The 13,277-nt window shown below is 37.9% G+C and overlaps 1 protein-coding gene across 1 annotated transcript; it reads left to right on the forward strand.

Moving 5' to 3' along the window:
* Positions 1–253: 253 nt before the first annotated feature.
* On the forward strand, positions 254–11,253 carry LOC122341974 (nuclear receptor ROR-beta-like). Its single transcript, XM_043235718.1, has 10 exons — positions 254–464; positions 4,801–4,886; positions 5,145–5,286; positions 6,039–6,515; positions 7,018–7,139; positions 7,273–7,405; positions 8,210–8,317; positions 9,294–9,404; positions 9,569–9,681; positions 10,410–11,253. The coding sequence occupies exons 1-10, from the start codon at positions 458–460 to the stop codon at positions 10,569–10,571; spliced, it is 1,461 nt and encodes a 486-aa protein (XP_043091653.1). The 5' UTR covers positions 254–457; the 3' UTR covers positions 10,572–11,253.
* Positions 11,254–13,277: the final 2,024 nt, after the last annotated feature.

The following is a 13,277-nucleotide window of genomic DNA, read 5'->3' on the forward strand; positions in this document are numbered from 1 at the left end:
TAGTTAGTATCTCGTCCACTTGTCTACTCGTTTAATTTCCAATTAAAAAAAAAAGCAGTCTGAATCTGAATGACTGAATTGTAGTCCCACCTTAAGCGCTGACTGGATGCGCGTTCCGTGTGAGCAGTGCGCGGCAGTGAGATCATGTGAGAGTCCACGCGTCTGAAAGTAGGTTAGCAGGGTAGAGTGAGAGAGGAGGGAGGACGACGACTTTTCATACAGCGCCATAACACGCGACGAAAGCGACTTTCGTTTTTTTAGTAACCGGGCGCAACAGAAGACCTTCAGAGACGCGAATTTACTTTGTGGATTTTCCGATATTTTACAATTTCCTAATAATGCTCCCAGTCGGAGCCGAAAAGTTTCATTCGAGTAGCTGTCTTACGTTAGCTACTTAGTCCGAACGGTATTGCTCCGCACCCAGTGAACTTTGGAGAATCGAGAAACGGCGATCAAAATGAGAGGTAAGGCGTTTTGGAGCACTGCATGGCGCGTAACCATCAGCTGTCAATATTCTTTAACTACTTTTTACACGTTTAAATGCAGAAACGTTGGCGCGTGTGTCTGCACGCGCGTTTTCCGATTGCTTTCCTGTCACATTTGCAGCGCGGCCACTTGTTACTTTGTAACGCGTTTTAAACGTTCTTCGGCGTTCCTTTTCCTCAAATGTTACAGTGATTCATAGTAAGATGTTAAAATGTGTCAAATTCGTGACACGGGAGCGTCGGGTCGTGGTTTTGAAACGTTTGACGGGTTTGTTTTGTTATGTAATGAGAGCAAAAGTAGTGGAGTTCTTTTTTTCTTCATCAAGAAATAATACATACCCCCTCGGAATATTAATAATGTATTTGGCGGATAAAATGTCTCCATGCGGTGTCTCGAATCGAAATATTTAGCCCGTTCGTGACTTGTTGTGGGTTCATTCTTCGCGCTTTGCGGTCGCGGTGGTGTTGTTTAGTGTTAATGTTAGAGATGGAGGTTTGTCTCTGTGGCGTGTCGGCTGTGTGTTGTTGTTTTCGCAGGGCAGCATGGCCGGCTGTGTGAGCGGCGCTCAAACCTGCTGTTCTACTGACCTAGTTATGTCACTGAGCATTACACAGCATTCACAGGAGGGAATGAAGAGATAGAGCGCGAGGGAGAGAGGGGAGGCGCTTCGCTGGAGTCGTGCAGACCCATGCGGTCTGTTGGTGATGATTGGCACCGCCGCGCCTTTACCTTTTAATCATGAACTTGAGTTTGAACTTGAACTTCGCTCTTGATGTAGACAACAAACAGCGTTTATTACAGCAGTGTCACCTATTTATGTAACAGTGACTTGCTATTATTTCTCCTAGGTTTAATTACGCTAAATATAAATACATTTTACATAATTAAATTCATTTTGGTATAACTATCGCGTTATGCATGTTATTATATATGAAATCAATCGAAATGTTTTTGAAGGAATTTTTTTTTATTGTATTATATAATGTTTTATAATAAACATGGTAAATTTATGATTAGTGAGAGCCCCTATACTTTGACCGCAAATATTTCTCGGCAGCAGATATTATGCATGATTATGATACAATGCATAATACTTGGCTTTTCCAGGTAGTTTCCATTCTGCTGTTTCTTTCCTCTCACATAGTGAAATAATTTCAGTGGTGGAGCAAGTATTAATTTATTTAATAATGATACTAAAATAATTGTTACATTAGTATATTTTTGTGTATTAAAATACATAAAAAATCAAGTGAACATAAACACTGCAGTGGCAATAATTGGTTATGAAGTTAAATGGATAGTATTTATTTATAACTATATCAAGCACTTGCGCCGATAATTTATAATCACGATGAAAAGTTTTCACTTGAATACTGTGCTTATTGTTAAATCCATAATAAATATGCAAATTCTATCAGTTCCCCCCCCCACACAATATTTTAATCTCTACTCGCAAAACCTTAAATCTAAATATAATTATTTAGCTCTTTGGCTTCTTCTTACCCTTTACCTCAGTTTGAGCAAATATTACATCATGATCATTTTTCTTTTTAATTTAGCTAGTGATCCAGACTCTTTGTCTGTAAGCTCAATATGAGGATTTTGTCTCTCCCATTTTGTTTGCTCTCTGGACAAATGTTAAAGGCAGTTGCGGCGTACGTGTCCGGACATACTATCTCGAGGTGGGGCTGTGTTTAAATATACACAGCATGGCTCATGTTCACAGGGCAGCTGAGGACAGGAAGGCTGTAGCGGGTAATATATAATCTACTGAAAAAGAGCGGATCTGGACTTTGTCAGGAGCATCTTTTTTTATTAATGTAAATCTCGGGGCAGTTTGCACGGTCTGTTTTGTGTCACCGGCTTTCGCGTAACTCGCATCCTCTCCATTCTAATAATAATCCTAGCTTTTTATTTAGTCAACACGAAAACGATGAATAATCGAAAACATGAAACCGTTTTCGAATTTCGAGCCGCGTTTTATGTTTGCTTTGGCATCAGTGCAATCTTTAAAGTGAACATGGCCTGTGTGACCTTCGTTTCGTGACGTCCAGACAGCACAAACCAACAGTGACTTACTGACCCACTGACCGTCTGTCTTATCAGAAACTGCAGAGAAATTCTGCTCTGTCTGCGGGAAGTGTCAGGATTTCTCTTGGCTCGGGTGAAACTCGAGGATGTGTTATGTAAAATAGGCGAGGTGTTAAATCATTGTTCTTTACTCTGGCCTACATATGCCAACCTCGTGACTAAAAGCCCTTCTGCTCATCACTGTAACTAGTCAAAACCGAGTAATGGTGCACAATTGCCTGCGTTTAAATGATGTTTATGCTTTTCGAGCTTATGCATTGTCATAAGGCTTTAAAAGAGAAGTTTGAGGTTGTTCTTGTGATGTTTGTTGGGTCAGTGGCTCCTTTAGTCTTACGCCAATGCTTATGGTTAAAATCCGTTGTGTTCTTCTGCTTAATCTAATCTGCTGTCTTGTGTTATGTCACCAAGTTAGACTTTACTGATTAACACGGTGTTCTCTTTTCAAATCTGATTGCATTACGGCACCTGCACGCAAACACAGATAACAATGGCCGCCTCTCAAAGTGGATTTAAACTATTTTTCTGATTCGCTCCGTGCGTAAATAATTCCATTCTTCATCTGTCCTTATTTTTTTGTTTATTCTCCATTATATCACACAAATGGCATTTAGAACGTAAGAGACTGTGGAAACTAAAGGATCAAGATCCCCTCAGTGATGCTAATATGAAACACATGAGTACATTAAGCATTTTTAGGTCAGGATTCATGAAACGCAACAGAAACTGTTTTTAAACAGCAAATCTAGCAGGTTTAGAATTTTATTATTGAAGTCATAACTATTGCATGATATTGAATTTATAAAATTATTGTATAATAATTTATAATGTAAGGTGTTTATAAGATTGAAAAGCTAATAAACACAATGAAAAAGGTTTTAATTGAATTAATAAATGTATTTTATAATTGTATAGCATTATTATTTTAGGCTTAAATAGAAAGACCATTATATTTATTGGTCATTATTAATTATTTATTATTTAAATATAAAGACAAAATGGATAATTTTACACTATATAAATATACACAGTATAAACATTCATTTTTATTTGTTATACAGAGCATTTCAAAACTAAAATGGAAAATTTTCTCGACTTTGTCCCTGTTTTTGTCTGTCACAATTCTTATGTTTCCGTTGAGACCAGTTCCACCTTAACAGAGAGAAGGGAAAGGCCTATTTAAATGACATGCACAGAGGATCCGCCCACCTCCACCCTCCTTTTCACTGAGAAAGTATGTCAGTAGGACAGCGAGTCCACATGGGCTTACAGCCAAGCTGAATAGAGCGACACTCAGAGCAGGCCAATCACAAACACATCTGCCCAAACATAAACCAATAGGCTATCAGAAGCGGCAGGGAGGCGGAACATCTGCATTATTAGACTGAGCAGCTCTGAATGGCGTGTTTGTGGAATGTTTGCAGACGAAGGTTATATAACTCTACACAGAGAGCAGTACGAGGGGCACCCAAGGGCTCACAGATTTTTCCATTGCATGCCACAGTGTATCTTGGTCATTGCTTTCAGCTGACAGAGCTAGAAAGACAAAATGGAGGATGTTTTTTTTTTTTTTTTTGTCGTCTACCGATCATTTATCTGTTAAAGATTTTAAGTCAAACTGTTATAATTAAACATATACAACATTTCTTTCTTTGTTTAATTTATTTACACATTTATTAATGCATTCAAATGTTATTTATTTAGTTATTAACATTTTTGAAACCTATGAAAACATTTATGTAATATTATATAAATATTAAAATCTATTTTATTGCGTTGTAATTATGTAAGTAACACTGAGCACATTGTTTGTTTAGTAGTTATTTATCACTTTGTTCTTTCATATTTATTTATTAAGTTATTTTGTGTGAAAAATTAATTTACTGTAAATTAGGAAATATCAGTTTTTATGCCTGCCCGTATGTGAGAGCCAGGCATCTAGTTTCCAAAAGTGCCTACTCTGTGTTCCACTGATCATATGAGTCGTATCAAGGCCTCTCATAAAGCTAAGACATAATACACCCTTCAGTCGGAAAATCAATCCTCTGGCTATTTCTGTCCCTCATAGCATGCAAGAGCGAGAGAGGTCTCTCTTTATCTGGCTGTAATCTTCATTGATTGACATTTTCTGTGGTGCATGTCAAAACAGTGTTTGGGCATATGTGCTTTTCTCTGTGATTCATGATTTTTGTTTTTAATGCTTAAAACTATTTGTATTTTTTTCAGCTCAAATTGAAGTTATACCATGTAAGATCTGTGGCGACAAATCCTCTGGGATTCACTATGGTGTTATTACGTGTGAAGGATGCAAGGTGAGAATTCCAGCATAATTTCTATTTTATACTTTCCTCTTTTCTTACCCTAGATTTATAGATCTCCATTCAACCCACACAAACAAAATGTTTCTTCTGTTCTCTGTCCTCATTATCTTTTATGCCGATGTTTTTGTCCTGTTTTCTGGGTCAGTTTATATTACTTTGTTCATCACGCAGCGGCAGGGCACACCTATGAAAGCCGCACCTGATCTTAGCCGTACTGTACTCTGAGGTAACTACGTTTCTGTTTTGCAGGGTTTTTTCCGACGCAGCCAGCAGAACAATGCCATGTATTCGTGTTCACGGCAGAGGAACTGCCTGATCGACCGAACCAACAGGAACCGCTGCCAACACTGTCGTCTGCAGAAGTGCCTGGCGCTCGGCATGAGCCGTGATGGTGAGTGCAAATTTAGCACACCAGCTGATTAAAAAAAACTGAATTTTACAAACCATAGGCCTCAATTATAATACTACATGAGGAGAGAGCAGGGTCAAAGGGCAAAATGAAGGAGTCTTGATGAAGTGAATGAAGTGAATGTCTTGATGATCATCGCAGTCATATGCGAATATATACATATGCGAATGTTTCAATTGGTTAGATGGTTCATTGTAACAGAATTAGTGTGAAACAAGACTCATTTTGAAGATAAATAAAGAGCTTTTTATTTTGCCCATAAAAATCACACACATAATTAAATGGTAATTTATACAGTAATGTTATTTACTATTAATGCTACTACTTATGCAATCAAAAATACAGTTTATATTGTAAGTTGTAATTTGTCATTGTGATGCAAAACTGAATTTTTATTATTTATATGCAGTCATTCTAATTGCTGATAGGCTGGTCAACGGAAAAAACAAATTCTATCAATTTTGAAAACGGATTTGCTGCGTAGTATTGTGTGGATACATCTTTATCATGATTAATAGAAATGTAAAAGAACAGCATTTATTTGAAACAAAGCTTTTTTTTCTTTATGAATGAAAATTATAAATGCCTTTGCTGACACTTTTCATCAGTTTTTGCATTCTTGCTTAATAAAGGGATTAATTCCTGTAAACAAATCTGACCTCAAACATCTGTAAATTATTACTGTGAAAGATATGTAATACTGAGTTAATATATGATACTTTTTCTTTCTGTAGCGGTGAAGTTTGGCCGAATGTCAAAGAAACAGCGGGATAGCCTGTACGCGGAGGTGCAGCGGCACCAGCAGCTGTCTCAGGAGTGCCTGGCGGGTCTGGGTGGTGGTCTGGCTCCACGTGACCGCGAAGAGACGGGTGAAGACAGCACGCACAGCCGGCCGTACAGCAGCGGAGGCTCCAGCTCCACCCTCAGTGACCTGGATGACATCGCCACGCTGCCCGACGGTTTGCTGTTCGACCTGCCGCTCACCCCAGAGGAGGCGAGCGAGTACTGCGCTCTGGAGATGCTTGGGGGCAGCGGAGGGTCCGGGAGTGCCGGAAGCGGAAGTTCGTCCAATCAGAGCTCTCCCGAGCCCAGCGCTGTAGATATGGCAGAAGCAGGGAGGGTGAAGCATGAGTATATCCTGCCTGAAAATAGTCTTTTTACGCACGCTCTCCTGGGATCTCTACCAGACAACTGCTCTCTACATGACATAGGTGAGATGTCTTTTTTTAAGTTAGTAATATTAAAGCTAAAGCCTGTAACTTTTTATGTTCAAAATGTGCACAATTTATATAATAAGCGAGCACATCATGAATCCAAACCGTGATTTGTCAGTCGCTATGGTACATCAATAATAAGTGTTTATATTCAGACTATTTAGACAGGTTCTGTACCTGCATGATTCGCCATAGACATAAACAGAGAGAAGTAGCTCCAGCTAAACACAGTTCTGTTCATTAACCGCTAGAGCTCCAAAAGTTATGGACTGCAGCTTTGAGATAAATTCGCTTCTGACCATTTTAATTAACGTTTTCACCAAAAATGCTCATTACTATAATACTATGTAAAGAAAATTATTGCAAAAAACATACATATACAAAAGATACAATGAAAATTTGAGAAAATAGATTTAGTAAGATAAATGGAAAACATATTTACACTCACGCATACAAATTCAGAGGGAAAATGTGCTAATGCTTTTAAATTTCTGTTCAGAGCGAATCACTCAAAATGTGGTGAAGTCTCACCTGGAGACGTGTCAGTACAGCGCAGAAGAGCTGAAGAAACTCACCTGGAACCTCTACACGTCTGAAGAAACCCGCAGCTTTCAGCTCAAGGTACGACGTTATCACAATACGTGATGCCATTATCATTTTAGACAAATCACGTAGATTGATGATCGATCTAGCGACCGTGCTTGCTGATTTGTCTCTTTCTTAACGGATGCATTAATAATATCTGTGCACTCAGTCTGCAGAGTGGATGTGGCAGCAGTGTGCCCTGCACATCACAAACGCCATCCAGTACGTCGTGGAGTTCGCCAAGCGCATCTCTGGATTCATGGACCTCTGCCAGAACGACCAGATCATCCTGCTCAAAGCAGGTCAGTGCTGCCTTTGTCACACGGATTACAAATGACTAATCCCAGATTATACAACCGATTTCTCACTCGCATCACCTTATCCACTCACTGCCATGGTGTGGCATTTCTGATGTGGCCCTGGGCGGCCGTTCAATCTCTTTATTAGTTTAATCACATTTAGTAATGTTCTAACACCGTTCCAGAACACACTTGGGTTCTTTAGCGTTCTCTTTTTTGCTACATCTTGAATACTCTGGGAGCCGATATTGACATGCAGTTCAGATAATGGCAAAAGCACAAACACCCAGAAAATTAGTGTTGAAAGCTGAAAGTACATCTTGTGAATCCTTTTTGGATATATGCCTGGTTAGAATGCACTTACATAATATTATGCAGCTTTTGCGTAAAAGAGGCACAACTGTTTCGTGAATCCGCCCCACAAGACTTAGTTCTGTCCATGTTAAACCTGAATCTTGCACTAATGTTTGTCTCCTCTTGTGTTTGTTTCTCCAACATTCTGTCTACTTTCTTTGTCTTTGTGCTTACCGTAATAAAAAAAAAAAAAAAAACCTTTTTCTTAATGTCATTTAAAATGATACACTGACTTCATTTTGATGGTCACATATTTGGAGAAAAATTATAATTAAATTTTTTTCTCTGTATTTTTGCATTGTGGAGCAAATTCCCATTTTTCATTCCCTCTCCCTGCATGCTTTGTTATTTTTCCCCTCTTTCTATATCTGTCTTTCTTTTCGTCTCTGTCCTCTATCTTTTCTGCTCCCCATCATCTTTTTGCCGCTCTCTTTCTCTCTATTACTGTTCCAGGATGTCTGGAAATACTGCTGATTCGAATGTGCCGCGCTTACAACTCTTCAAACAACACTATGTTTTTCGATGGCAAGTTTGCAAGTCCTCAGCTCTTCAGAGCCCTTGGTGAGTATCTGGACATGTACAGAATCAGATGCATTTAAGTATGCAAGTACAATGTGTTATAACAGTGGTTACAACTGCACATGAAATCAAAAATGCATTACAAAATGCATCAAAATCTATGAATTCAAAATAAGATGCTAACCTATTTCAGCTTCTATTTATAAGGGGGGAATAGGCCGTATTATATACTCTAGTATTCCACTTCGAACACATTCTCTTTTACCATGCAAAATACCAGCAGGCTCTTAAGAGCAAGAGCAGAGGCGTCATGAATCAATAAGCCACAAGAGCTAATGGGTTTTTAACCCAGTTAGTGAATACAAGCGATGCTCGTGTGAGTAATAGCTCATCGAAGTTAAATGGAAGCACTGCAGAAAGCACTCTTGGTGCATAATATATCAAATAAAAACCTTTATTCTTGGATTAAGTTGGTTGGTCTGTTTTCTGAATGCATGTTATAGATCTTTTTTGAACAATGAATCCATGCACGTTTAATGAAATAGTTTTAATTACTTATCTTAATATCAAACATCATAACCGCATCTTCTAAAAATGGCGCTTATTTTTGGTCATGTTCATCTGCCTTCACTTTTCAATATCCAATCAGCGGCCAATACATAGAATCAAGTCTTCCTGTTTCTTCATGATAATCCATTATACTTGAACAGAATATTAAAGAAGAATATAACTGTTAAACTTTAAATGCAGCATTCCTGCTATTATAAAATATATAGAGGCCAACTGTGATATTCATGATAAAGCACAGCTTGAAGCACTTAATTGCTTAAATCTCTCAAAAAAATTATTTGTACCTAGAACATCTTATAATTTCCTTTAGAATTCTTGGAACCTAATAGGTCCATTAAATAATTTCATTCTAAATCAAAAGAGAGATTGGTTTTGGGCAAATTATGGCCTCGACGGAAATGTAATTTGTTTCTTCATCTTCAGCATGCTAACCAGTATGTGTTTGTAGGGTGTGATGACCTGGTGAACGCCGTCTTTGAATTGGCTAAAAGTCTGAGCCGCCTTCAGTTGAGTGATGAGGAAATGGCTTTATTCAGCGCTGCAGTCCTGCTGGCTCCAGGTGACACTCACACACATGTCTGCTACCAATTTCCTGTAGCAAATGTTTATAAGGCTGGGGTTTATGTGCTCTTGGAAAAATAAATGTGCCAGGGTCAGACTGGAACGCAACAATAAAATGAGACGCATTCTCGCAGTTTGAAACCTCTGCTCCGTTTTGTTCAGATCGGCCGTGGTTGACAGAGTCTCAGCAGGTTCAGAAGCTCCAGGAGAAGGTTTACGTGGCTCTTCAGCACAGCCTGCACATGAACGGAGCCACTGCTGAGAAACTGGATAAGGTGAGGAATCTGTTTGACTGCATCTATACAAAATCTGCTTCTGCACACAATTCTGAATAAAAAGAAATGTCATATTTTAGTGGTTAAGACTACATAGATGAGCAAACTACAGTATATTTTAGGATTTTGAGTCAACCACTGAATTGAATATAATAAAGTTAATTTTATCGTTTAAGGGTCAAACGTACATGGACACAATTACATTTAACTGAGTGTGTGTATGTATATGTATTTAAATAAGTATAAATAAATATTATTATATAATATTATAATTTTATTTTTAAATTTTGCTGTTTTTTTAAAGAATTTTTTACAAAATGACAGTAAATACAATTATGATCTATCTAGTTCAATTTCAAATAAATGCTGTTTTGAACTTTCCAGTTATCAGATAATCACTGTCACTGTTTCCACAAAAATATGAAGCAACCCAACAGTTGTCAGCGCTAATAAATATTTCCAATTATTTGATCACAGAAATTAATTACATTCACAATACAATAAAATAGAAAAGATTAGAAAATATATATTGTAATAATATTTCTCTATCACAGTTTTACTATATTTTTGATTTAATAAATACTAATAAAAAAATCTTACTGGCCCCACTTTTGAACAGTTGTATAACTTGTGTTATACACGGTTTGTGCACCAGTTCAAAGGTCAGGCTTGGATTATCCAGCAGTTTCAGTTCAGTATTGTGAAGTATTTGATCTGTTGTTTCGCAGATGGTGTCCAAACTACCGCAGATGAAATCCATCTGTAACCTGCATATTGACAAGCTGGAGTTCTTCCGCCTAGTTCACCCGGAGACAGCCTACAGCTTCCCACCTCTGTACAGGGAAGTGTTCGGCAGCGACATCAACTTCCCTGACTCTACCAACAGTTAGAGAGAGGGAGATAGCGAGGGAGAAAATGACAGAGAGTGTGTAGGGGAAATCACGAGTGAGCGTTAAAGCGAGAGAGGTCATTACGTGTAAAAACAGCATTTCAATTGAATTTTAAAAACCTCCAGGGAGAATCCTCAGTCTGTTAGCATACAGACACGCACACACACAATACACTACAAACATGGGAGCCAACAAACTTTCAGATTTGACACTCATATAGAGTTTATTTCTGGAGTTGTGCTCTCAGATCTCGGTTTATTTTAAGGAAACACTCCGTAATGCTCTTTTACGTACAGATGTATGCTTGCGAAGGCCCTTCGTCCCAACTTGTAGCTGTCTAAGCATGCCACTGTTCCTTCTGCATCTGTACACAGAGATATTTAAAGGAGTTTATAAGAGGTTTTATAATTTTAATAATTTTACAAGGATCAAACTCTCAAAGCAAATACAACATACTAGATGACGTCAACTGCCCTTCGCGACTGAATCACTCTTTAAGCACTACTATTGCTTTTTTTTCCTCTCTCTCCCTTCGTTTTTCATCCTCTGACGAATCATGAATGTATCCCAAAAGCACTTATTTTGATTTGAGACCGAATGTACACAACGCACTTTTGGTCTTGCTTTATGCTTTATGAGACTTTGACAATCCACTCATATAAAAAAACAGAAAAAAACAACTTATGTGCCCAGATTGTTTGTTAAAAATGAAGGGACCAATGTTACCAATGCTACTTTAAAGGAACGTTTCACGTTAAATACAAGTCAAGCTCATTTCCAAGTTTAAATAAAAAGCGTTTAATTTAATGAGAATAGTCATTATCAAAAAATAAAACCCCAGTTTGTGAAAACGCACAAATATCGACAGAAATGCACTTACAGTGGATGTCTATTGGGCAGCTTAACTGTATATATTAGCATCTGAGTTTAACTTGTATTTAACTTAGAATTTTCTTTAAACTTTAAAATTTTCTTTAAAATTTAAAGAAAACTTTAAAGCTATTTAAACAAACCAGAAATCATAAGTGTGCTAAACTCTTTTCTAATGTGCAATAGAAGTCTTTTTTTTTCATTATAAGAGTGCAGTCATGGTCAAATATTTGTGAACGCCTTTTGTTACAATAATGCAACAGCAACCACGAAATCCTCATTTTAACAGTTATTTACATGATCACATACCACATATTCAACAGAATTTGACTCGTTTAGTGCAGTATTAGATTAGTTAGTAAACAACATTTGCTTGCGACAGTGCTCAACAGGGCACATTGTTATATGCAAAAGAGATATTCAACAAAAAAACAGTCTTATATATTAAAGGGTTTGCAAACTTTGGCATGACTGTAAGTGATAGAGTGCGTTAGTGCCGTCCACTTTTTCAGCAGTGCTGGTTTCTGAAGTGTTTTTTCTGTTCATTTTTATTTTTACAATAAGTTTTGTAAAAGCGTTACAAGAAAAGAGTCAAACCAATGGGCTATGAGAAGAAATTGCAACATTACAAAGTTTGTTGAAGCAAAAAAATATCGAAAATTGGACAATAACACAAAGGCTGAATGCCTAATGGTTTTAGTGAGGAGGGGGAAAAAAAACTACAAATCCATGAAGCACTGCAACTGAAAAAAAAGTTAGCAGTGATGGTGATTATATGACATGATTCCTTTTACTTCTCATGTATCAATAAAACTATTCAGTTTTGGACTTAATTAGTACAAAGTATGATCTAAGTACGTTTATTTTTTTAAGTATATTGTATTTTGTAGTTCCCTCCGAGCTCTCTGATTGGTGGGATTGTCTGTACAGCTTCATGGGTAATGTAGTTTGTCATTACAGATTCCACTTTTAAACATGATTGTTTCAAAAATAAGGCGAAAAAGCTCTCAAAAGAAAAAATTCATCCGGAACCAGACTGTTGCACTCTTGACAAATACAAGATTTGATGCGTTTGTTCCACCCACACATGCTCTTGTTTGCTCAGGCACATTTTGACAGTGTTTGGTGCTGCACCTTATTTTTTTTGTTGTCATTTTAATGCAATGAGAAACCTCAGTCCCACGTCCCCTTCCCTTGTAAATGCCACTTTAGAATATAAACAAAAAAAAATAGTTCAATGTTCATTTAATTTTTATGGACATTTCTAAAAGATTATTTTGAATAGGAATGTAAATAAATTAGTATATTTAGTCAGGAAAGAGATGGAATGGTGGAGCAGGATGAAAGGCAGAGATGTTAAAGATGAGCCAGGACTTTCATTAGCCGGCTTTTGAGTACCTCCGGCGTGTGCACGGGAATACCGGACTTAAAACATGAACTGGCATGAATTTTGTTCTGGAGCTGCCCTCTGTGAGCGATTCTGAGGGAACGCTTACAGGAGACGGACAGTTATTCCGAACCAAGCTGGATGGCTTTCAACAGCTTGTTCTCTGGGACACACACAGAGCTGGGGGCGACCCTGATGACCCCAGTCTGATGCTATGAGACACTTCCTCCAATAGGATCGCCTGCCTGGTGGACTTCAAACGCTAAACCAGTGTTTTTCAGAAACGAACGAGAGAAACGGATTCTAAAGCTCAGTCCAGCAGGTTTCGGGTTCAGATATGCCACATGCATCTTGTGGCCAGTGCGGTTTCTGTTGTATTATTTTGTAAATTGTTGATTGCATCACCTTTTGTCAATTTCTGTGGCCCGGATCGTATCCTTCCATCCTAT

The sequence above is a fragment of the Puntigrus tetrazona genome, chromosome 3 (genome assembly GCF_018831695.1).
Source record: "Puntigrus tetrazona isolate hp1 chromosome 3, ASM1883169v1, whole genome shotgun sequence".
NCBI lineage: Eukaryota > Metazoa > Chordata > Actinopteri > Cypriniformes > Cyprinidae > Puntigrus > Puntigrus tetrazona.

What these genes read in the sequence shown, in the direction of transcription:
- LOC122341974 (XM_043235718.1), top strand. An exon ending in CTGCTCTCTACATGACATAG is followed by an intron (nt 6,516 to 7,017) that starts GTGAGATGTCTT and finishes ATTTCTGTTCAG; the next exon opens with AGCGAATCACTCAAAATGTG. An exon ending in TCAGCTCTTCAGAGCCCTTG is followed by an intron (nt 8,318 to 9,293) that starts GTGAGTATCTGG and finishes ATGTGTTTGTAG; the next exon opens with GGTGTGATGACCTGGTGAAC.